Source organism: Electrophorus electricus, chromosome 9 (genome assembly GCF_013358815.1).
Source record: "Electrophorus electricus isolate fEleEle1 chromosome 9, fEleEle1.pri, whole genome shotgun sequence".
NCBI lineage: Eukaryota > Metazoa > Chordata > Actinopteri > Gymnotiformes > Gymnotidae > Electrophorus > Electrophorus electricus.
This window is the reverse complement of record NC_049543.1, coordinates 16,395,983-16,420,614: the sequence shown is the minus strand read 5'-3', so window position 1 is coordinate 16,420,614 and position 24,632 is coordinate 16,395,983. Positions and strand designations below refer to the sequence as shown.

Sequence of the window (24,632 nt, the reverse complement as noted above, 5' to 3'; positions counted from 1 at the left end):
TCCGGCTGACTGGATCGCTGGTCCGTGGCGAGAGAAGGTTCAGTGACTGTTGGTTTGGGGTCACTGGTTTTTAGTGGGTTCTAAGTGGTGGTGCTTAGCGCCTTGGCACTTGAGTGGAAACCGGAGAAGCGCATGTCTCGAAGTAAACTAAGATTCGTAGACTTACAGATGCGTCTCGTGTATTCTCTTCATTCATTAATTTCACTCCATAATTAATTAAGTTGTTTTAAATGTCTCCAATCAGACATGATTTCAAAAAGCAAGAAAACAAATAAAAACATTTTCCAGTAATAGCTGCATAGATTATCTCAGCCTTTTCAAAATGGTAAACCATATTCTGGGTTATTTTACAACCTGAGGTGTATACAAAGATTATTCCGTTTAGCCTATACATTCCACTACCCCACTGTCGTGGCGGCTATGTGCAATTAATCTTCTGCCTGCGGGCGCTCAAGCACCGGTGCCCATTGTTAATCAAGCTGTTTGAACACAATGGGCACGAGATATTAGCATACGGCTACCACCGAGAGAACAAGAATGAAATGGGGGAAGGTGAAGATGAAGGTAGTGTGTGTGTGTGTGTGTGTGTGTGTGTGTGTGTATATGTATATATATATATATATATATATATATATATATATATATATATATATATATATATATATATATATATATATATATATACATACATACCTTTGGTCAAAGATGCGCACATACATTTACGCGCACCACAGTGCGCGAGAGTCAGGCAGTTGCTACGATCACCGTTAAGCGCGTGATTGCTATATTGGCCTCTAACACACGTGAGAACTTTTACAGTTGTTTTAGTTTTCCGCACACTCCAGCTGTCTTGTCTTATCCCCAGTACTGGGGAGACCTTCGACACAGAAACACTTTTACATTTTAAACTGTACGTTGAAGAATCTTGATTAAATAAGATTTTCGATTATGTTTCAGATTTTTTGAATTTGCGGCGAAAATACCGGAGGCACCACTGCCCACACAAGCGCTGCCTCCCACTTCACTCCAGAGTACCTTTTCCCTGAGGTAAGTTTACACACATATACTCAAAACTGATACTCAAAACTGAGAACACTGAGTTCCTGAAATTATAGTTAAACGGTCAATTAGACGAAACGCATTAGACTTTACAAAGGCTGTGTACTGCAATAAGTCAATAGGTATGAATTATCTTCATTCCAGTTTTTAAAACAGCTGCCAACAAACAGCTAAAATACCTTGAGAGGTCATGACACACATGCCTGTGTTAACTGTGTTTCATTTAAGAATGCAATAGTTTATCACTCATTTGTGACCTGTATGTTTGTATCACAGGAGGGAAACCAAATTAATTAGCTAACAAACAAACTTTAATAAGGGTAGCAATAATGTCAAGCTTGAGTAATCACCCTGTTCCCCCACACACACAAAGTGGGTAAACAGTTTGATACTGACAGTGTAATTGATGCGTCTTTTAAAGTTTAAAACTTTCTCTTGGATTGGGAGGAGTAACCAAAACACACAGACACACACTCAAAGACCACAGAAGAGTGGTTACCTCACGTACACCAGTGAAATGGACAGAACCAATCACGGCTGGGAAAAACCCTACCCCCACATCTGTGTGCAATTCTAATACTACTCTCCCACTAAAGCCCAAGTGGCGTCCTCTCTAGCACCAAATCTTCATTCAATCACTCATTACAAAACATGGGTGGTCAGGTTTTGAAATTAAAGGAAAGCTCAGGTTTTACATTAAAAGGATAGCCAAATGTACAGAGACGAAACTGAAGTGACTATCTTTAAGTTTACATAATTTACAAAATAATTGAGGCCCCCCTAGTGTAATATATGTTTGCAAATGTGTAAATTAATAGGTGGGTGAAAATGTGACATTTTCAATTAAGTCATAATATGAAATAATGTATAATTAAAGTAGGTAAAGGGTATGGAATATTAAATTATATCCAGATGTGAGGGACCCTAAGTAATTGGGATATAACACCCAACAATATCCCCAAATCCTTCCGTTTTAACGATTCGTGGATATAATTGGCTGTTACTTCCTATTTCAATCATGTTTTGCTTGACCACCAACGACCCAGTATCATGTAACTCAATGCATGGTACTGCTTAGGTTGAAAGATGTGTGTGTCAGGTGTGAATGTGTGTGTGTGAGAAGCGACACTGTATCTGCAAGAAGAAACGCTCTTTGCGACACCCGCTCGGAGCCGCCTACTGTTTTCAGACACTCCGGAGGGGTCATCACCTTTCCCCTATGCTCTCTGACCCCCACACAATGAGCTGGAGTCAGCTTGCAGTTAACACACACAGACACAGAGAAACACATGGATAATAAAAGAAATGGGCCCGATGTAAAATTACAGTCCAAGTCTGACCAAGTCCGTTTTCTTCTCTGCCCAGGCTACCTCCGTCACTGGCAATAAAAGAAATGCAGAGATCGGGTCTACGGATCCAGAAAGTGCTGGTCCACACAAGACAAACCTCACGCCAACCGGAGCTGAGAGGACCCACAAAGCAACACATGCAGCAATACACCAAATAACTTCTTACATACAGAGATGATGGAGGACGTCTGTGACTCTTGGTCCTTCTGTGCCACTCTGTGCACATTTCCAAATGCAAGAGAAGAGAGTGAACAAAATAGATAGCATTAAATCTGTGAACATAGACCAGAACAAACTCCAGAGACACAAAGGAAAACGAAGGCATATAACTGACGAACACAGCCAACAAGAAATCTGACCAATGAGTGTCCAATCACTGTAAATAGAATGAAATGAATGAAATGTGTTTATATGTAAGTTATGCACTTCAAAGTTTATCATTATTGTTATTAAATAAAAAGTATTCTTTTCAAAAAACATTTTCTTTGTAGAGAATTATTCTTTTAGCAGGGTTTACGTAATATATTTGTTACATAAGATTGAGAGAACAAATGAATTGAATTCATTTTAATGATTAACATTTTTAATTTTTAAGTTTCAAATTAAACTTTTGCATTTAACTTGCATCAATCAGTAAAGTGATGAACTGAAAGCTTTATCAGCTCCACATTCTGTTAACCCACTCTATGACCCTGACCGAGACAGTAATTTCATTCCTTGTAGTTGACCATTTACCAATCTAAAAAAGGTACTGCCACCTCTCATACCATAAAGCAGGAGTTTAAAAAGTCACTTAAAAGTGCATGTTTCACTGCTTCAACAAATTAAATTTTATTATGGGAAAAGCTCACATCTTCCATCAAAAAACAAGTCAATACAAAACACACTGAATTAAACATGAAAAATACAGTACCTAGTTCAAACATAGAATGGCTAAAAAACCCTCATCAATGCAATTTAGATCCATATGAACAAACAAACAAAATAAAGACACTTACATTTTTGCCAGTGATCAAGATGGGGATCATGAATTAATACATCTTCAAGAGTCCCCCGTATAACATATTGCAGCAAAACGCTTAACGCGTTTGTCACCATGGGAACATGAAAGAAGCGTTGTTAGGGAGAGGTTACCAAGGCTCTTTTTCACCATTAGAAGCCCTGTGATTAGTCAGCCATGACCACAACTGTCAGTCAACACGGACACACGTGCATGTTTAAAGTGCGGAGATGAAGGCAGTTAGAAGGAGCTCAGTCTCAGGCCCCTGTTTCCCGGGCTCAGGCCCTGGCCTGCTGGGAGGACAAGGCCAGGAGTCTCTTGCTCAGCTGCGTGTTGTGCTGCTTCAGATACTCTATCAGGTCAGCCTGTTTCTCCACCACCTCTTCAAGGCTAGAGCCATCCCTGTTTCAAATAACACACATCATTAAGTGCATGTGCACATGGATACTTAAGAATATTCAACTGACATGTTCATATCCTTTTCTCTATAATGTAAGTCTACAGTGGCGGGTCACCAGGCCATGATATGAGCAACATAATTTACAAAAAGAATGGATCTTCCCAGAGAACACCAGTGCCATCACTGGTGTGTGTGTGTGTGTGTGTGTGTGTGTGTGTGTGTGTGTGTGTGTGCGCGCACACGTGTTAGCGTTAATGTGGTCGTGTATGTGTGATGGAAATGCAGTGTTTCTGAAAGGAAACAGAGTTTATATGATCTGTTTACAGACCCTTCGGCATGACTAGAGGGTGTGTTCGGGTGTGTTTGTTGGGGGGTGTTTGTGTGTGTCTGTCTCCACCTATGGAGATGCTAATTAGAGATTTGGGTGGGGAGGGGAGTTCTACCTAGTAATTTTAGAGCACATTTCAAGCTCAAGTAACAGCACTTAACTTAAAGAAAATGTGTTTGAACAGCAAAGCGTTACACTTTATTTGTTCCTACAAACCTCAATGCAGTTTGGAAGGTCTTTAGTGCAAAATCTTAGTCAGTTTGAGAAGAACGAACTTTTAATTATTACAGCCTTGTGGTTTGTGTGTGTGTGTGTGTGTGTGTGTGTGTGTGTGTGTATTTAGTATGTTTAAAAATTGCATTGCGGGTATTGTTTTAATTGTGCCGTTTTATTCTTTGGATATTTTTTGGTTCCTGAGAACTCAAAGTGCTTCTGGTGTTTGAGTGCAGTGGGCTAATGGGTCACAGTGGCCTGAAGCAGGGTGTAAGGCCATCTGAACATGTGGTGTCTCAGTGCACACTCATTAACGTTCACCCATCTAACGAGCACTCTCGATACCTGAAACCCGTCTCTGTGCGCGTGACACTGGTGCCTGCAGAGAATGTGTGGGAGTGCTCCTCCTCACTGACATCTGGGCTTGGACTCTGCTTGTTGAACCGCAACACATGCACTGCAACACAAGCAAACAGGCACAAATGCAGTGGGTCAAATGAAAGAACCTTCTGGAAAAAGAAATGGAATATTCTTTATCCTTTCTCTCATTGACTTCTCTCAGACTGTGTGTGGTCTAAAGACAAGCCTCTTCTTTCTTAGGCACTAAGGATTACAGCAAATATAGTACGTGTTCTAATAATATCAAAAGGAGGACAACCCCTTTTCTCTCTTTTGGCAAGTTCCTTCAGATGTATAGATTATCTCAGGGGTGTGAGAGATATTAAGAGTACCCCCTCCAGTAGTAGGTGTGCGAGAAAGCAAATGTCATGCGTGTATGCATATGAGACAGGATCCATGGCCATATCTTGGTATCAGAAACAAGAACATTCATGGTGTGGTTAAGGGATGGGATAGCATGTTATGATGGGATAGGTGACACCTGTGTATCCCCCCCATGGATCTCTAGTCTCACACACACACACACACACACACACACACACACACACACACACACACACACACACACACACACACACACTTCTGCTAGAGCCTCACCATGGCAACAGCAATTGAGTATGCTCTCATTCCATTCACCAATCAGAATTCAAATTACAGGTTTCAAGGGACACTATAGGAACAGAACTAGAAACGGAACCGAGGACCAATTTGAAATCTTAAAATGCACAGCATTATGTACAAGGGGAACCTTCTCTCTCTTTTTTCCCCCCTGAAAGAGCAGCACTGTAAATTCAAAACAAAATGCTAGCATGCGATATCACCTTGATATAAAAACTATAATGATACATATACAAAGAAATTTGTATTGAAATTAGATTGCAAGGATGTGCAAAACAATACAATGTTTTAGTAAAACAGTTATGCACTGCAAAGGTTTTCAAATCGGTGTATAATCTATGCAGTGCCAAGTATGTACACTGACACTCAGGGGCTGACTAATTCTTAATGATCAATTCAATTATCAGAAACACCCACCTGCACACACAGTAAACCATCTCTCTCACCTGGAGGAAATGGGGCCCAATGGGCCATTCATTTCTCTCACCAATGGAGAGGGAGTTCTGATAATGTGCACTCACCCACACACAACCATCTGCCAAAATACTTTCGCATATATTACTAACAGTACTAACATATACTGCTTCAGCAATGAGCTCTGACATTTAATGTGGAGAGATAATTAAGGATAATTACACAGATCCGTCACCACACATCAAAAGGAGCTGTGGAATGTTCTTTGAGAGCGAGAGAGAGAGAGCACTAAGTAAGTGTGTGACATTCCTCATATCAATGTTAAACAGTAGCACTTCCCTCTGTCAGAGACACCATAAAAATAAACAGTCATAATAACCGTAATCTCTCTCACACACACACACACACACACACACACACACACACACACACACACACACACACACACACACACACACACACACACACACACACACACACACACACACCTTTCAGAACTCTGCACTTCAGTGTTTTTCACTTCAGCTGTTGTTACCTATACCAATCAGCTAAACTTCCAGCTCTAACATAGATGGAGCCAACCCAAGGAAGAAAATATACATTTAATATCCATTTGGGATATCACCATATTATGGATAGAATTGTGTGACAGAACGCTGTGTGAACATGGCCTTTATTTGTATTGTAGGTGGCAGAATCAGAGAGATTTATCGTATGTTGGGACCAACTTTGGTTACAATGCAATAGCTTGTGCAAGTACATGCCTTTAAGGATGCATATTATAGCTTTGCATCAAGAGATATGCATGTGCACACATCACAAAGCCACTCCATATCACTGAGCACTGATTGATCCTACATTCACCTTGCTACTTGTTTTAGTGCCACAGTCCATGCGTCATTCGTTAGGTGTCCAGGTGTACCTTCCTGCCTCTCTCCTCTCATCCCAGCAGTTACGTTATCCCAACCCTCATTCCATGCATATCCTCTTGCTCTCTCTTCTAGTTTTTAAGATTCTGTGCATCTCTCTCTCATCCATCACTTTCCATCTGTCCCTTCCTCCACTCCAACATTCTCTCTCTAGAGAACTTTGTCCTCCAAAAAATCTGAAAGTAAGCCAACATTATGTACAGAATTTTGGATACCAATCACATTCCCGTTTATCGGATTCGACAATGTCATCCACGCATCACTTCACGTGCTATAGGGTTAGGCATTGTAGGTCAAAAACCCACACTTGCTCCCGCCCTCCCTCTCTCATTCCCTTGCTCCCTTTGAAGGGCCCTAAATTGGCTTTGAAGTGCAGAGGTGGCATACGGCCCATGCAGAACTCTGCATTCATTTTCAAATGAAGAGGCAGAGGGAGAGAGATGTGACATCAAAGGACTAGGAGGGTGACACAGGCCTAACTGCACCTTCCTTTAGGAAGAGGGAGAGAGAGATGGAGAGCAGAAGATAACTGGATGGAAGGAGAGATGGGCAAATGGATAGGGATCGCTCATTAGCACAATAAACATGGGCTTACATATGTATATCTCAAAAACTATATAAATAAACCCAGCAAAATTGTAACATTGCTTTTCAGCTGTCAGGGATATTGACATAGCTACAGTCCTAACTGTAAAGACATATATACATATACAGAAATTCAACACAAACACAAATATAACCATTTTAGGTGCAATTCACTCAATATGAAGTGAACATCCTCGCATGCAAGAAAACACAACTCAAGAATCACACATACACAACCTATCGGCAGAGTTCAATCATACTGCAGTAAACTTAAGAAGGTGCGTCTCTGAACATGGTCATGCTTCACTTCACTAATCATCCAAGGAATCCAGGTACTGATAGGCGTGTGTGTGAGTGTGTAAGTAGGATAGAGGGAGAGAGTGTCAATAGTAAGACAATGCCATGGTTTTTTGGGTGGAGTTGCTTCAGGTTGCCTCTGGCAAAAACACCAAACTCTGAGCCCATCATGAGACACCTCTCCCCAACCCCCCACAACCCTCCCTCGCTGACCTCAGCTGCACTTCACTTTAGGAGGTACCACTGTAATGGATCCACCCCAGCCCAAATGAGAGATACTGAGAAAGAATAAATCAGGAAATGAAGAATTAGAAAGAAGGAGAAGTAGTAGAAAGAGCATGCACGAAGAATTTGTAAAAGACAGAATAAAAGAGAGAGTGGGAATAAAAGGTCAAAAGAGTTGGAACAGAGCAGGCAGGAGAGGGTGAAGTCTGGGTGATTGTCATACAGCTGCCTGGTGTGTGTGATCCTGAAGGGGATAAAGACTGTAGCCAGGCCATTGTGATGCATGGGGGTAGTGGGGTGCAGGTGTGTATGACACAGGCGTTTTATAATGTGCATGAAAAAAAGGCCTTTAAAAAGCTCCATAAGATTATATTGAGGGGCTGGGGTCAATTAAGCTTTCGTTACAAAGATCCTCCTGAGTGAGCGGGTGAGTGTACCTGTGTATTTGGTCAGACATATGATGGAGGCGAGTAGCTCCACACAGATGATGACGATCAACAAATACACTGAGAGATTTCTGACCCTTTTGTCCAAAATAGAGGAGGGTGCCATGACTACCAGTACTGCTGCATTACCTGCAGAAACAGAGAGTGAGTGAGAGAGAGCAAGAGAGAGAGCGCGTGAGAGAGAGCGAGAGAGAGCCACACATGCTGCCACCTAGTGGTTGGTTAAAAAACTTTAATGAAAAAGTGAGCATTCTTGCAACAATGCTGTGTACACAGACTCACCAGACCAGAGGAAATGTTAGTGTGTGTGCGTGAGTGTGTATATGTATGTGAGCACACTGTTTGTACCTGCAGAGTGTATGAGGAGGGGCATGTGCTGCAGCTCCCTGGTAACCCTGTAGAAGCGCAGGTATCCTCTCCTCCTCGCCATGCTGTGCTGGTGCTGCACGCACCTCTCAAACAGGAAGACCAGCAGCCACAGGGCCGTCTTGGCCAGCAACACTGCAGCAACGGTGTCGAGCCCGGAGAGCGCCACCTCGCACTCCTCTGCATGGTTGCCCACCAGCACGCACACCACTGCCAGGGTCACGCACAGGCCCACCAACACCACCTAGGGGGGCCATGGCAACATGCGGATGACGTGCACAGAGGGCACCGATGCGATCAAGGAAATGCCCGCCACATTTCCCCTGTCTCGAGATGCTGACCGATCATCGAGTGCTCTGGGTTAAGAGAGGGGAACAGCAGGGCAGGGGGTGCCAGAGCAACTAGTACAGTAATTCCCTTATTGGCAGTCCTGGAGTACTCCCACAAAGTGTACTTTAGTGTGGGTTGTTCTGATAATTACAAGCTCTTCTCATTGTGTTGAAATGGCTGTGTCAGCACACAACCACAGCAGAGACATAAGAGCCACATACTGTCCCAAGATAGGCTGCTGGAACAGAGAGCTAACTTTAGGTGAAATCCAAAGTCAGCGTTTTCCCTAATCTAAACACACCTGGTTGATCAGCTAATTATTAAGCTCTTGGGAATTCTTACTGATCTAATCTACATTAAACTGAACACTTTAGCTCACCAGCCCATGAGTGTGGCTTAATAGGACACCCTCCAGTTATGAGATCTTCATACTCACATGTACTACCATCAGTAATCCTGCTGTCCAGGCAGTGGGTAATTTCTGGAACTCTCTTTTGATGGATGACTCTAATGCATCTTTGGATATGAGCGGCCCATCAATCAAAGGGTCATCCTCTGTACTCTGGGTTAAGTCTGTGTTTCTGTTACTTTGCTATACACACACACACACACACACACACACACACACGTATTGTGGAACGGAACACAATTTAGCAGGCAAACTTCTTTGAAGTCCAGGTGAAAAGAATAAACACAAATGATCATGTTCGTGTGCTACGACACACTATCACACTACAAAGCCATCCTGCAAATAGTGTTCCATGTCAAATATTTAGGAAACTAAACAACAAAGAATGGAAAACCTCATACTTTGCTAGGTTAGCTAGCTAGAGACAGCTAGGTCTCTATCTAGGAAAGGTTAGCTATTGAAATAAACCCTTGACGAAAATGGCAAAAGAACCTAGTTTGCCAGTGTTCTTTTGCTACGTACCACGTTTGCTGAGAGTCGTTTAGAATCCATCACACACTTATTTGGCATTCACTTATGAAGTGAAATGTTCAACATGACTCAAAACAAAACAAAACAAAACAAAAATCTTATTTTACATGGTCGATACTTATGGACCTCGAAAACATTTCAAAATTCACTTCCGGTGGGTTATGTTTCAGCGTGTCAATATAAAAGTCTTCGTCCCGCTTTCGCCAGTTTTACACTGACCACATGGCGGCGCTCTAACCAACGTCAAGGTCTCATGGAGGAAGGACGTTACAGTCTCAAGAAGCTAGATAGGATAAGCAAGTAATAATAATGGCTTGTGTATGGAGTCCCTGTGAGGAAGCCGGAGAAGAAAGCGCGGTTATTGGTAATTATGCACAAACAAACTCTATATTCATTTGACTTCTCAGTGGATTTACGTTGGGTGAGCTGTAGAGAAAATCCAAAGAATACCCTTAAATTCCAGATGCACACGTGGGATGATAACTGCTAGCATGCTAGTTGTGCATTGAATCTCTCCGAGAGTGATTCTTACATGAGTAAAGGAGGCCGTACCGACAAATTAAGTGCCACGGAGCTCACGTTATACCAATAACACTACCATTATAGCGTTGGATAGCTAGCCACACATTTTCTCTTTTATAATAATCTTTGCAGTCAAATTCTCAAACGGACTCGTGAAAGATACCGACCAGCTAAACTTCCAGCTCTTCAAACACGTCGATGGAGCCAATCCAAGGAAGAAAATGCGGCGGATTGTGGTAAGGATATCCCAAATGGATACTAAATGTATACTTTTAATAGAGTTGTATGACAGAACGCTGTGCGATCACGGCCTTTATTTGTATTGTAGGTGGCAGAATCCGAGAGATTGTCGTATGTTGGGACCAACTTTGGGCCCGGCTCCTTACAGTGCAACAACTTGTGCAAGTACGTGCCTTTAAACGGTTCCGTGTGTGGCCGCGGGTTTGTATACTGGAGTTTACGATGGGCTGTGATTCTTTGCAGATATTTTGTGGGGGTCTTAGATAAAAGGAACAAGATAATGAAGGTACAGAGTGCTCAGCTTTATAACCTGCAGCCCATTATACCAGGTACACACACAAAGTGCCCTAAGAATTTGGAGCTATATAATATACATGCAAGTGTGCTTTTCTATTCTTAAACATTATCAATATATCAAACAAATATTTTTTGGGGGAATATTTGCACTGATGTTATGTGAACATGTGGGACATGGTGAAAAGGGAAAAAGAATATTATTTTGATCTCTATGGTCTTTGTAGGAGAAAGTGAAGCAAATGCTGAACAAAACAAGACCCAGACTTACAAAGAAAGGGTAAGTCATAGGGTCATGCGTTGGACTTACCTGAGCTGTGTTTGCTCTTCATTTCCATATTTCTTTCCCTCTATTGCACAATGCACATGTGGTATAGTACCAATTCTACTATTTTATGTTTGCATTACATTGCGTTACATACTTGTACATAATAGATGTGATTCCTGTTAATGTTTGTGATATTTTATCTTATGTTTTATACTATTGTTGTGTTTAGCGCCCTTGTGTTTTGTTATGGACGGTGTTGCTGTGACACGCAAATTTCCCTCAGGATGAATAGAGTATTTATTATTCTTAAACACCGCAAGGACAGAGTTGATCCTAGGTCAGCAGTCTTGTTCTGAGGCTCACCACACATGGACTCAAAGTGTGAACGCGCATGTGTTTCCACAGGTGGACGCCCTTATCGAGGCATTTGGCACCACAAAACAGAAGCGTGCACTGAGTTCCCGGCGGATGAATGAGGTGGGAGACGACATGCTGCAGAAGGCTGTAGCACGTGCTGCCAATACCATCATAGAGCGAAAGGGCCTAGAAGGTGAACACACACACACGTAACCTTCACACTGTAGAGGGGGTTGTATGCTTGGGCAATGTATTCTTCTGACCTAATTAGCACCAAATGTTACAAGAGAGGCCATGAGATGAGCAGCCCTGTTTGCTATGAAATGTCATGTAAAAGTTGGGCAGGTCTGTAGGTCATGGTAGGGGAAAACATGATCATCCAAAGAGATTGTCTTATAATAGCAGTAGTTCAAATAAACCTAAAATTAAAAGTAAAAATAAAATAATGATGTTCTATGTTTTTCTCTCTTTCTCTGTCTCTGTGTTTCAGCATTAGAGCAGGAGGTTGCAGAATGGCAGGCTGAGACGGAGTCCACTCCTTTTCTCCCGCTATGCAACAGGGATGCAGAGAAGCCAGAGGACGTTTACCCACTCAATGGCCGTATCCTTCCCATGTTACAGACACCATCGTGGCTGGTTTCAAAAACATGCAACCATGCACAAGTGCTTCAGCTTCACAGGCTCAGGCTTTGGTTTCTGGCATGAATCCTATAGATTAATATCAGGTAGTACCACCTAAAATGTAAGAGGGTTAATTTGATGAAACTGATCATGAATCAATGGGAGTATTCCCTGGTCATCACTGTGATCAGGCGTGGTTGGCTTTATTGAGGTTTAGCAGTTGTAATGATTGACATATGACTAGTTATAACAAGGATCTAAAGTTAATCATGCATGTAACAGTGAAGTTGTTGTTGATAGCTGCTGAGTGCTGACCATAAGCTCCTTAATAAATGTCCTGTTAGTCCTGTCTCAAGTCGAGTTTGAGTTGCTCAAGGATGTCGGTGAAAAGATGGCACGACTGACCTCAGAAGACCTGAAGATGAAGGAGCGCGACATGTAAGTGGAAAGATGAACATTTTGGCTCAGCCGTGTTACCATATTGGGTCACAGTGTCTGCTCTAGTGGCAGTTGTACGACGGCCATGTTGGCAGCTGTTCAGTCCCAGACCCCTGATTGATCTCTGTGTTCTGTAGTCCCATGTCTGTGCTGAGGCACCTGCAGTCCCTCCCCAAGCCAGCTAAGGCTCGGCAGCAGCAGGCCTGCTGTGCCTGGTACCTGGCATTCCTCATCCGCATTGCCAAGCAGAGAAAGCTTAACCGCAAATGTGAGTACCGGCAGTTACAGTGTACATGTGTCTGGGTGCAAAAGGAATTTGGCCACTGAATTTATTGCTCTATTGCTTTTGTTGTATGTGTTCTCTTTGGAGTCATTTTTTTTTTTTTTAAAGATCAATTTGGATTACAATTGTCAGTAATTGCTGGGTCTCTGGGTTTTGCTTCTGGAAGTTGATGAGGATAGCTGTCCCCGTGTCATCTTCAATAAAGTGCAGAAAAACTTCACCGTGGAGAAATTTGATAATGGAAGGTGTGTAGTACAGTTTAGTGAGAGCTGTAATCTAAATTCTTGAACATATTTTTATTGGGCTGTGTTGATCATAATACATGTACAAGTTTTCCCTTGAGGAATCATTTTATACTGCATGCAAATTTATTTCTGTAAATGGTCAGTGGGACACACTTAATTGTTGTCGTTTCCCCCCCCCCAAGATTGAAGAGTACAGTGCCAAATTCCATGGTGGTGAAGTTAGCCTCCCACTGCCTGGCCCTGCTGCTTCATATGGGAGACCAGACGGCTGACCTCACACTCCTACACAGAGACTTGACCATCAGCGAAGTCAAGTCAGTCTCATGCACACAAATATAAGAATCACATAACCACTCAGTCATGAAACCTAATGTCTCCTCTCTCCTGTCTGTTTTTTCAGTAATTCCCTTGAAAGCTACATATAGCATATCTCTCCATCACAAGGAGATGAAACACTGAGAAATGTCTGTCCCTTGCTCGTGGTAAAACGTGTTTAATAGCATCGCCCGGTGGATGTAACAGGCAAGTAAGTGGTGCATGATGCAGTTCGATAGCATGACCCAGAAGTGTTCTGTGTGCAGGATGATTGAGTTGGCGAAGGCCATGGGGTTGAAACTGTCCCGACAGCCCACTTTCACCAGCTTGGAGGAGTCAGGAACATGTAACGAACACAGGATGGCCAGCCTGGAGCTGCCGCTAGTGCGCTATGAGCACCGCCTCCAGAACAGGAAGCGCAAGAAGATGACCTAGAGTCAGCCAGCGGTGCCTCATGCAAGGCAGGCCCACGGTCAGCCTTTGATGGGTTCAGGGTTTATACTTTTGCTTTTTAGATTTGTTTTTCTGGGGTTTAAGTAAGATGTGTTCTAGAATAAAATATAGAGCAACGAAAATACAGGAACTACTGCCTTGTTTGTATGGTGCAGCCAATCACGTTCACTCTTGTATTAAGTACGATAGCTGTAAATGGTTGCATGCACTGTAGAAAGGTCTGGTTCTTCTGGCTTCTTGATTTGTGTGGTGTATGCACTCAATCACATGTGACCTACACAACACCAGAATAAGGGTGATTATTCCTGCTTATAACAAGCAACCAAGGGAAATCCAGCCTCGTCCTCTCTCTACAATCATTTCATTCTCTAGAAGGTGCAAATGTCATGCTGCTAAAACTAGGCTACTCCTATTAATGGGGAACAAGTGATTTGAAGATCAAATGTGTCTCATGGTAATTACACAAAAACGTCCATGTCACCTCCATACACAACTGAGATTGTTAAAAGGAAAAATAGGATAAAATGACTTTGGATTTTATTAAAATTCCAGGTTTTGACTCTTTTATAAAACATTTTTTTAAGAAATATGTTTTGGCTCAGAACAATCCTAATGAGTAAAGGTATAAACTGCATTGTATGGTTGTCAAAATTTGACTTTTCATTTACACAGTGAGGAACCAAACAGAACTAACTGGAAATTTACAATCCTATAGACATTGTATAAACTTAAAGAATGTTAGTGTTCCACCTCAAACATTTTCTGTATATTTTTGAAAAACATTAGTTGTGTGTGTGCACTAAAACAAAGACCAATTTTGAAATATTTTATAAATTTCTATTTATGCTATATAACAAAAAAAAATGAAGGCATACAGTAAAAATATGCAGTTTTAGACAGCATATATTGCACTATTCAGGGTAAATGGCAAAAAAACCAAAACATTTTATTCACAAATAATTCAGCATAGAAAACCTTTGCTGCAATTGCAGCATGAATGCCATTGAGCTGCGTTGCCAAAATTGACACATTAGCTTGCCCTTTAATCAGCCAATACTTCACAATTTGAACACATTGCTTCTAATAGTATCAAACATATTCAATGATAGTTTGACATTCATTTCATAGCTATGTAAAGAATGGATCTTTTACATTGCCACTCAGTGTTAACCTGTTGGCGTCTAGTTAGTGAGTGGTTGCAAGTGGTTACAATTAAGGAGAAAAATCCCTTTAAAATGTGCACACCAGCATAAACCTCAGTGGGGCCGGCATGAGACTGAACAGCATTTCATGCCATGGTGCAGCCTGTGGTGTAGCATGCTGTTGCTATGGCAGTGGACTGGCTAAAGGTAGCAATGCTTTGTCCGTTGCTTAGATGGGGGCGCTACCACTACCTGTGAGCAGAACTGCAATTCCCATGGTGCATCTCACCTGTTTACTCTATTCAGCCCCATCTGTTACTTGGCAAGGATAGGGAAAAACTGTACAGGGCATCATTCAGTGTCTCGTTTCCCACTGTCATTACTCTCATGAGTAATTCTATATACTGTGACAAATAAAATAGATTTTGTATTAGATGTTTTACATTTGATACATATTAAAATATATATTTGTATTTATGTCAAAGAATTGGAACTGAGAAATGTTAAACATTCAATTAAGTTACAACTATATTCACCAGGCATCAAGCGCAGTATTCGTAGACAAAATGTGTGACAAACATGGCCTGCTGGCTCTGCTACACTTAAAATTATGACGTCCTGGGTCAATCGTTGGTCAGCTGGTCTACTTATACGGTCAGTGAAAATGTACAAATTAAAGGCAGCTCTTTCGTGCTGTTTGAAGATCAGCAACAGCCAGTCAAATTCACGCCAAATCGTTTTGTGCCAAACTGAATTCAGAACAACTTCAATGATACAAATGACAGCTAATAGACACCATCTGGACAGCCAATTCTTCAGTCTCATTTCCTCCCTTCAGAAACTAAATAGAGGATGGTCGCATTTCTTATTAGTTTCTATAATCCAGTATCTTTGACAGTTTTTTTGGAGAATGATGTTAGGATTAATGGAGGAACTAGTGGAACAGATGAGAGCTGTTGGGTATGACTCATAATTCTATATTCACAGCTTGGCTTGAGTTTACTCAAATTGAAATAACTGGGTTAAGGTTGAACACAGAGATGGGAGTCTGGAGCCCTTTTCAAACTTGCTTCTAAACTAAAGTTGTTTGAGTAATGCATTCCCTGTGCAGGACCTGCAAATTACTTATGAGATGCATATATTTCTAGAAAATAATCCTTTGAAGGCCATCTAATCAGTATCTCCCAGTTGTTTTATACTTGACTTGAGGATTGAGTCTTAATGACTTGTGAAAGTAACATGGCTGATTTGCTCATCCAACCGTAAGCAAAAGCAATATTATTGCAATGTTTATAATTTCCATCCTTCTCAAAGCTACAAGTTACTAAGAAGAGGAGTTTTCAAGGGAATTTTGGGATTGGGACACCACCCATGAGTGCTTTAAACCAAGAACATTGACATAGTTGGCTTTAAATGCCACTGTCCCCAAGTGAGATGGAATCTTTAGTCCTCCAGTGGAACAATGAGAATAGTGAGTTGTCTGCCATCAAAGTATGGAACAGAAGATGCTGCCATTGCTATGGCAACCACTCTCCACAGTGGCAGTAATTCTGTTTGTCATGTTAATGGCTAGGTGAGCGGGGCGTGCGGAAGAGATGGCATTAGTTGGGTTGTTGCCGAGGGGGCGGGGGGGCGGGTTCTCCAGAACCCAGGGTGTGTTTGGTCTGAGAAAGAAAACAGATGATTGAATTGAAACTAGCACTTCTTCCAAGCAAATAGGAAAAGAGACAGTGTGATGGTATATGACTAGTCTCACTTACGTGTGGGTAAGCAAAGTGTTACTGACTACAACACACTCTTGGTTCAGTGGATCGGTGTATATGGTTGGCCTTTTGTTGACTTGGTACACCAAGTTTTCCTGAACCACACCCCGAACCTGTTCTTTCACAGAAATGGCACAGCCCCGCAAAGACTGAACACGGTTTCTCAGAATCTGCAGGGAAAAAAAAAAAAAAACACACAATCTTTTCCATGTTCCTTTTGTGTCAAATCAAGTGGAATAAAAACAAAACAAAAAAAAGCTCACCTTCACATCTGCGCTGTCCATCACTCGTATCCCGATTGCACCATTTCCAACCACGTCATTCTCCACAATCTGCCCATCACCACGGTAACAGATGCCATGGCAACTGTTACCATAGATGCCGTTGCCACGCAGCTCCACCCGGCACTCCTTGGCTACGGTTACCCCCACCCTGCCATTGCCATGGACACAGTTGCCGACCAGCCGGGTCAGCTGAGCGCTCTGGATTATTGACATTCCAGCCGCTCGGTTGTTGGCCACCAAGTTGCCCACCACGTTCAGGGCCTCACTGCTCTTCACATACACTCCCACTGCTGAGAGGGAATGTGTGCACAGACATATAATAATATACACACACACAAATTTATAGAAATAACAGACAAAAACAAACAAAACATCTCCAAACACTGAAAACTAAGCAAGTAAAAAGTAGAGTGTGTTATTTGATTTAACATTGCTAAAGTGCTGGACAACAGAGCAGAGAGAGTGGGTGTGTGTACAAAAACATGTTTAGAAAGTGTAGTATAGAGAGTGAATGAATGAGTGGAACATATGATGTTTCACACCTCCGTTGCGGCTCATGCAGTTGTTCTCAACTAGGGCTACGGTGATTGGCCGGCGAGCTGAGAAGCGTTCGTCCTCACTGTCCATGTCGCTCTCCCATGCCAGGTGCTCTCCTTCCTCATGGAAGTTCTCCTGGCCTCCCCGTTCCCTCTCACCTCCACCACCACCACCTCCTCCTCCTCTCTCCCGTTCCTGCGTGGGGCGATAGCCGTCTCCACCTCCTGAAGATTCCGGGTCCTTCCGGCAAAACACGGCCAGCCCATACATGCGGTTATTGGTAATGTAGTTCCCAGTTAACTGAGGGAGGCTCGATGACATCACCCATACACCACAGCCCCTGTTGGCTGACATAGTAAACGTGACAGCAAGCATTTACAACAGGGTCTCTTATAAGGCAAACGGCAGGAATTGCCAGTCTTAGGGGGAATGCAATACCTCTAGCAGATAAGAAATAGCATCATAAGAATACAGGATGTGCTCACCATAGATGTGGTTGCCCTCAATAAGGCCCCTCCCCCGCTCCCCCACTACCACTCCATCAGAGTAGCCATGGCAGATGAAGTTGTTCCGCAGTATAGGATCACCTCCTCGACGGATGTCAGTGCCACCCCACTGATTGTGCCTAATTATATTCTCTAGTGGTGTGAGAGAGATATCATTACATTTGTGGCTTAAAATATGATTGCATGGCCAGGCAAAATGAGTACTGGAAATGACAGGAGATGAAACCGCTCTGTCTACTCTCACTTTGTGCACTACAGAGGAATGTTGTTCCTTGTCATACGAACCAGTGATCAGCCCCCTTCCATTCTCATTAATGGCAATGCCAGCAGCAAGACCTTGGAAGATATGGTTCCCACTGAGAAGTCAGAAAAATTAAATAAGTGTTCTCTGTGTGTATAAACACCAAGTCATCAAAACTGACATAAGATTTGGAATACCTGGGATATAAAAGTCATTAATTTTCCATTGCTAATATAATGCACAATCTTAACATAAGAACCAAACCAACACAAATTCATGACTACCTGACCACAGGGTTGCCGTTGAAAAGAATGTACACCCCGGCCTCTTTGTTGCCGTAGATCTGGTTGCTGCGGATGGAACCCTTCCCGTTGCCCAGGACGACAATCCCGGAACGCAGCCCGCTGTGTATTCTGTTACACTGTAGCCATGGAAAGAAGGGAAGAATGAATGAGAAAGATAGAAGCTGAGAAAAAAAAAAAAAACAGCAGTGATATGAGGAGCAGAAGCAGAGCAGAGGCTCCTACAAAAATCCCACTCAATCAAATCTGTGTCTACGTTTCACTGATGCACTGAAGGCATGCTCTTAAACAGTGACTTTCCAATGAATAATTTCATGCATTTAAATAAATGAGTAAATATATGCTTGTAGTACTAGTAAACAGAAAGAAACTTTTGTATGGGCAAAAACGATGGCACCACGGTTATTACTGCGGCCAAAGCCTGTGGGTCATTCATATGTACCAGGATGATGGGATTGGCTCCCTTGCGGATATCCAGGCCGGCCTCCCCGTTTGAGTGGATGTTGTTCTCAGCTATGAGGCCTTGGGCAGAGAGACGAAGGAAAACACCAGACGCTCGGCAGCCGCTCACCTCGTTACGCAACATCACCATCTAACGAGAGAGAGAAAGAGTGAGAGAGTCTGGCCAAACAGCATTTACGGACACAGTTTACACAGTTAGAGCACCATGACAGTCTGCCTGATCACATTGCATACTGTAAGTTCACTACAATCATTTTCATTCCTTTGCATTTCTTGTTATCTGTATGTGCAGGCAATTCATGTTAATAGATATAGATTCTGTGGCCATGTTATTAAGTCCACCTAATAAAATAATTAAATATTATTTGAAATAACCAAATCAAATATGTTTTAAAACACTTACTCAACCCACACTTACAGGCCTTACACTGTACTGTCTTTGGAGTGTTACCAAATAAGTTGTCGCTCACAGAAAGCAGAGACATAACTACTGAAAAATCCATTCAGATTATGCTTCAGCTATATGCATGTACAAATGCATTTATAAATATGGATTAAAAATTTCCAGCACCTGGCCTGAAAACAAAGTGCTTTGGCACAAGTACATCAATACACTGTTTTATCCCAATTTGTTTGGCTGATCCAACATTGATTACTAAAATCTCATAAATATTTGCATCTTCTTAGAAAAGGGGTTCTATTTCTGAAAGAGGTCAAAAGTAGCTGTATAGGATACAAGACTCCAACAAAGTCAGTCAACTGGAGTCAAGGTACAACAGTGGTGCCATTTCAAGAGGTATGACAGTCTATTATATGCAGCTATACAGTAGTTACACCAAAAAGTGGCCATTGGGTGTAAAAAGTATTGAAAGACAGGTAGGTATACAAAGGGATACTGTCTGTCGTCTGTTGTGTGGTGAAACATGAAAGCCCATGTGTATGTGTTTGCAGGTGTTGGTGTGCCTAGGGGCTTACCTTGGCATTCTGGATACAGCGCACCGCATAGTGGAGGCCACGGAACACGTTGGCCTCCAGCCTGGCATGAGCATGGTTGCACAGGTGCACGCCCCCCTTGCCGTCTCGCAGCAGACAACGGCGCAGCAGACAGCCATGCACGGAGCCCGCTAGCTCCCGTGCCTCTGCGTCTCTGTGCAGCTCGGTGGCGAGGCTCCGGAGAGGGGGCAGGCCGCCCATGCCGGGGTGCTGGGGCTCGGCGAGGTGCGTCAGGCCATGCTGCTTGTACGCCAGGGCACGCTCCTCACGCCGTTCGTCACAGTTGTCTTCCTCGCTGCTGGACTCGCTTGATGCATCTGCGCTGTCGTCTTCGATTGCTGTGCACTCCTGGCCCGGGAGAAGACCTCCACGTGGAGCTTTCTGTTTGGTCCAGCTGGTTTCCCAGTCCACTTCCTGTTTAGTCCAGTCCTCCATGGTGACAGCGTCTCCTAGAGGCACGTCTCTGTGACTGACTCCACAAAGACTGTCTGTTGTGTCCTGATTGGACACATCTGCTGTTGACTCGTTGCTTGCTGCCATGGTAGCTGCAGTTAAAGACTTGGCCAAAGCAGCCAAATGTTTGCAAGCCCAGTTTCGCTCAGAAACTGGCGGGCCTTCCACAGTAACAGAGGCAGAGTCACCACCAGAGAACTCACAGCTGTCCATCAGACTGATGGCCACGCCTACAAAATGGGCAGAGCTTCCCTGGGCGAATGAGCAGAAGCGAGCCTGACAGGTGCCTGGACCCCTAACGTGCACCTGGCAGCTTTCAAAATTACAGTTGTCCAGCTGGACATGACCCGAGGATGTCTAGCAGAGACATTAACAATAATATATGAACTCAAATAATTCATACTGTCAGGTAAGATTTTCAGCAGTTTACTTTTGTGATTCATTTGTTAACTCTGCTACTGTTTAGAAGAAAGTAAACCTTATACCCACACCAGAATTTAGAACATAAATTAGGGATTACTGCATACTAAAGAAGTAAAAATAAGTTCTAAATACCACCAGAATCAGATCAAAATCCGATTCTGGTGGCATTTAGGTAATTAACCAACATACACCACACACAATAGCACACCATTAATACATTGGAGTTGTTAAAGCCTGGTCAAAAAGTGGCTAAACATCACAAGATGACAAAATTAATTAGCATATTCATGACGTCATTGTGTCGTACTTGCATGCTGCCTAGTGTCAGAGGTGTCAGCCCTTTTCATCTGGTTGCTTCTCTCTTAGACTCTGTACTCTCAAATACTGTTTTAATACAGCATAATACAGCCAAATAAAGCAGTTATCATTTACATATTTTTGTTATCTGTTGTTAGACAATGGAATGAGTTTGAAATGAATGAAACATGGCTCATTAACACTACGTTAACCAGCCGTCACTTCCAAGCAATTTCCAAATTTCTGCCTTGCATGTCTAAAATTCTTTTTAGAACTTCAACATCAACTAAAATCAACATACTTAGAATTTGAATATAATGGCTGTGCTGTGATTTCAGCTGCATTACAAGTAAAATGATTATTCAGAGAGAAAATTAGAAATGACAGAAAAAAATAAAAAGGATATTCTCTCATACAGTGCGCAGCCTCCATCTGGGAGACAAACCCCAAGAAGGAAGTTCTGTTTTCACTCATGGATAAAAGTATATATTTTGCATTGAAAGTATTTGGAAATATTGGTGCTGTCTGTCTCGCACTCACTAAAGCGGTCTAAAAAGTCACTAAATCTAACAACATAGTTGCCATCATTGAACACACCGAACACACATTAACTGCACAGTAAAGACATTCCGTTCTGCATTATTGAATTTAATGAAACATGGCATCACGGGATACTACAGTGTAATGGTAGATGCTACTTAAATAAACTGTTTTTAATGTAAACTGGGCAGGGATTCCCAAAGGCATCGTAAAACAATCTTTAAATGGTGAGTGAGTGTAATACATTTAAGATGATTTTACGATGACTTTGAGAAATGGGACCCTGTTTTTAGAACCCGTGATCTCTTTGCCTCGACTGAGGTGGAATAATTGCACAGTAAAGTTTATAAAGTTTGTACAGAGCAACTTTGTAGTCAAACATTTGGGGTCTGGCCATGTATATAGTTTTATATAAGGACTGACCTCAAACAAGCAGATCAATACTTTTACAAAACCCTGACTTTTCTTCTTTCAAGCCTTATTTATGTAATTATGTTGGGTAATGTTTATCACTTCTCACCAGCAAACAATGAGCCCTTTTACTTTTAATCTAGAGATCTGTGATTTAATGATGAGAGGTTCATGATTTTGAGGATCAGGCTTCTTCAGTTAACCCTAGTCTTCTGTAAACACTGGACAGTTGATAGTTTTTTCCATTTTAGGTTGTTCTGTGGAATCTTTCTACTCATAATCATGGTTGATTTGATCTCTTTATCCCAGAACATGCTAATATTCCAAATTAATAGGCCACATATTTTAATTTAAAAAATAATAATTAAATATTATTTAAATAACATTTTAACAAATAAAAAAATGTAATAAATATTTGTAATAAATAATTGTATTAATATTTTAATAAATAACAGCTACCATTCTGAAGTTCTGTCATATTTGTCTTTTTACATTAAAAAAACAAAAATGTATCATTTTTACCCCAATGCTTTTGGAAGGTTCTGTATGTATGTGCATATGTATGTGTGACTGCTTACCTTAAACACCACTGGTGAAAACCACGCTGGCATCAACACTAAATTACACAGCCTGGCAGTCGGGCATTGCTGATCGAAGCTGACCAGCAGAGCCACATCACCCAGCCTGCCCATACCCACGATCTCCACAGGCACTTTCAGGGTGACCTCTGCTTGCTCCTCGTACACACCTGGGAAGAGCAGGAGACGGTCGTACGGCCTGGCTGCCGCCAGCGCTGCCCTCAGCGTCATGTGATCACAGCCGGGCGTGCCCACACGCCACACCCGCCGGTCTTTGCGGCGGCGAAAGAGGTGCAGGCAGGCAGAAGAGCGCAGTTCGGCACCGTTCTGCGTCCATGTGCGACTGGCCAGCGAATGCTGCCGCAGCGCCTCCCGCCAGGAGGGTGGTGCCAGCTGAGGCCGCCGGGGCCAGTTCGGGTGCCGGCACTCGGGGCAGCCGAGGCAGAGCTGCCGCCAGCGCGTGCTGTCTAGGCTCAGGACCAGCTCGCGCCACGCCCGGCACACCAGGCAGCATCGGCCCAGGTCGGCCAGGGGCAGGTAGGCCAGGATGAGCCGCCACAGTTCCACGGGCAAGCCGGATGCCTCCATCTCTGCCACGGAGTCTCACCACTGTACCTAAAGCGGGACATCATCTTAATGGCCAAGAGGGGATGGGTTTGAGCAGACTGCTGATGATTTATGATACAGATGAAAGTAATCTGGAATAGTGTACAGAGGATGATTACAAGGTTATAAAATTTAAGTTTGCATGGTTGAAAGTGAGCCTTTAAACCTGTAATTATTTATTAAAACATTTATTTAAAAATATGTCTTGGTTATAGACACATCCTACATATCAAGGTTTTTTGCGCTTGCTTTTATCTAAGAGATGTATATAGCAGTATACTGATGTTTAGGCACCGCCGACAGAATGTAGTTTGAGTTTATAGCGTTCCCTTAAAAAAAGCCACCAAAGGCAAAAAAAAAAAAAGGAGTCTGGGCGATTGGTACGTCATCAAAAGCCGCTGTCTTTAAAATGTAAATCCCCGTGTCTACATTCAACAGAAGGTGATAGAGAAAATTACTAGGAAGCCTTTAATGCAACTTTGTAGCGTCTTAATGATAAAAACGCCGATCTTATAACATAGCCCTCCTCATTAATATACCAACCTACGCTGGTCGGAACTACTAAGCATGGCATCATAGCCTATATCCCGGTATTTTACCTTGGTCGAGGCTATTCCCAATATGATTTCATCTTTACAGTCCGTCCAGGGAAAATTGATCGAGGAAGGTTGTTTTCCTCGGCGTTTCCGTCCCGTTTTCAAGGCGGGGAGAACTGGGATCTCGCATGACCAGGGGGGCGGAGGTTGTTCTCGAAATGGACTGACTCTAAACTCACCGAAGAAAGATACTTGCGTTCGAAGCTTTTGCCAGACAGTACGGCCTACTGTATGATAAGGTGTAACGGGTTTGTTAAAAATCAGTATATTTAATCTTATTATCTTCAGGCTCTAACCATATAATCTGGAATTTAGAATTTAATTAACGCGATTCACAATTAACGTGAATATATTTTTATTTCATTTAGGTTACTGTGATCTTACAGAGGAAACTTTAATGTTAATTTCTAAATACCGGCAGAGGAAAAGTTTCAGACAGTGAGCATTTAAGCTAAGCTTTTAGTTAAAAACTGTTTAAAAACTGATTTTGCATAATGAAGTATAGGCTCAGTAAATAGTTTTAATTTTCTTATTAAATTACGCCCTTTATGATAACCCGAAGGC

At 42.4% G+C, this 24,632-nt stretch overlaps 4 protein-coding genes across 8 annotated transcripts in view; 2 read left to right on the top strand and 2 right to left on the bottom strand.

The window, feature by feature from the left end:
• The window catches only part of apela (apelin receptor early endogenous ligand), a 3,583-nt gene extending 824 nt beyond the window's left edge, over positions 1 to 2,759 (top strand). The window contains exons 2-3 of the mRNA XM_027024045.2: positions 958 to 1,047; positions 2,425 to 2,759. Of these exons, the coding sequence (XP_026879846.1) occupies positions 958 to 1,046 (89 nt within the window). The 3' untranslated portion in view covers position 1,047; positions 2,425 to 2,759. The remainder of the gene's footprint in view (positions 1 to 957; positions 1,048 to 2,424) is intronic.
• Positions 2,760 to 3,214: 455 nt separating this feature from the next.
• tmem192 (transmembrane protein 192) lies at positions 3,215 to 10,047 on the bottom strand. Its single transcript, XM_027024034.2, has 6 exons — positions 9,890 to 10,047; positions 9,395 to 9,550; positions 8,611 to 8,872; positions 8,254 to 8,391; positions 4,695 to 4,806; positions 3,215 to 3,810 (listed from the first exon to the last, which is right to left on the bottom strand). Exons 1-6 carry the CDS (start codon positions 9,935 to 9,937, stop codon positions 3,687 to 3,689), a joined length of 840 nt encoding a protein of 279 aa, XP_026879835.2. The 5' UTR covers positions 9,938 to 10,047; the 3' UTR covers positions 3,215 to 3,686.
• Positions 10,048 to 10,132: 85 nt separating this feature from the next.
• Positions 10,133 to 14,573, top strand: polr1e (RNA polymerase I subunit E). 2 transcript variants are annotated; one of them, XM_027024032.2, is made up of 12 exons: positions 10,133 to 10,262; positions 10,553 to 10,656; positions 10,749 to 10,825; positions 10,904 to 10,989; positions 11,182 to 11,234; positions 11,628 to 11,772; positions 12,070 to 12,180; positions 12,545 to 12,638; positions 12,776 to 12,906; positions 13,088 to 13,166; positions 13,349 to 13,480; positions 13,748 to 14,573. In XM_027024032.2, exons 1-12 carry the CDS (start codon positions 10,208 to 10,210, stop codon positions 13,914 to 13,916), a joined length of 1,236 nt encoding a protein of 411 aa, XP_026879833.2. In that variant the 5' UTR covers positions 10,133 to 10,207; the 3' UTR covers positions 13,917 to 14,573. The 2 variants fall into 2 exon arrangements, with proteins under 2 accessions (XP_026879833.2, XP_026879834.2); XM_027024033.2 differs by lacking the exon at positions 10,904 to 10,989 and having other exon boundaries at positions 10,153 to 10,262.
• Positions 14,455 to 24,331, bottom strand: fbxo10 (F-box protein 10). Of its 4 annotated transcripts, none has more exons than XM_035530182.1 (11): positions 24,072 to 24,331; positions 22,867 to 23,564; positions 20,147 to 20,974; positions 19,152 to 19,301; positions 18,692 to 18,828; positions 18,452 to 18,522; positions 18,146 to 18,298; positions 17,666 to 18,007; positions 17,103 to 17,413; positions 16,837 to 17,009; positions 14,455 to 16,740 (listed from the first exon to the last, which is right to left on the bottom strand). In XM_035530182.1, the coding sequence occupies exons 2-11, from the start codon at positions 23,452 to 23,454 to the stop codon at positions 16,563 to 16,565; spliced, it is 2,931 nt and encodes a 976-aa protein (XP_035386075.1). In that variant the 5' UTR covers positions 23,455 to 23,564; positions 24,072 to 24,331; the 3' UTR covers positions 14,455 to 16,562. The 4 variants fall into 4 exon arrangements, with proteins under 4 accessions (XP_035386075.1, XP_035386076.1, XP_035386074.1 ...); XM_035530183.1 differs by having other exon boundaries at positions 22,867 to 23,498; XM_035530181.1 differs by having other exon boundaries at positions 22,867 to 23,481.
• Between the last annotated feature and the right edge of the window lie 301 nt (positions 24,332 to 24,632).

What these genes read in the sequence shown, in the direction of transcription:
- tmem192 (XM_027024034.2), bottom strand. Translation starts at nt 9,937, where the DNA reads ATGCCAAATAAGTGTGTGATGGATTCTAAACGACTCTCAGCAAACGTG. An exon ending in CCTCCTCATACACTCTGCAG is followed by an intron (nt 8,392 to 8,610) that starts GTACAAACAGTG and finishes CTGTTTCTGCAG; the next exon opens with GTAATGCAGCAGTACTGGTA. An exon ending in ATGTCTGACCAAATACACAG is followed by an intron (nt 4,807 to 8,253) that starts GTACACTCACCC and finishes CTTGTGTTGCAG; the next exon opens with TGCATGTGTTGCGGTTCAAC.
- polr1e (XM_027024032.2), top strand. Translation starts at nt 10,208, where the DNA reads ATGGCTTGTGTATGGAGTCCCTGTGAGGAAGCCGGAGAAGAAAGCGCG. An exon ending in AAGATGAAGGAGCGCGACAT is followed by an intron (nt 12,639 to 12,775) that starts GTAAGTGGAAAG and finishes TGTGTTCTGTAG; the next exon opens with TCCCATGTCTGTGCTGAGGC. An exon ending in GAGAAATTTGATAATGGAAG is followed by an intron (nt 13,167 to 13,348) that starts GTGTGTAGTACA and finishes CCCCCCCCCAAG; the next exon opens with ATTGAAGAGTACAGTGCCAA.
- fbxo10 (XM_035530182.1), bottom strand. Translation starts at nt 23,454, where the DNA reads ATGGAGGCATCCGGCTTGCCCGTGGAACTGTGGCGGCTCATCCTGGCC. An exon ending in TTTCACCAGTGGTGTTTAAG is followed by an intron (nt 20,975 to 22,866) that starts GTAAGCAGTCAC and finishes TGTCTCTGCTAG; the next exon opens with ACATCCTCGGGTCATGTCCA. An exon ending in TGAGGGCAACCACATCTATG is followed by an intron (nt 18,008 to 18,145) that starts GTGAGCACATCC and finishes TTACTATGTCAG; the next exon opens with CCAACAGGGGCTGTGGTGTA.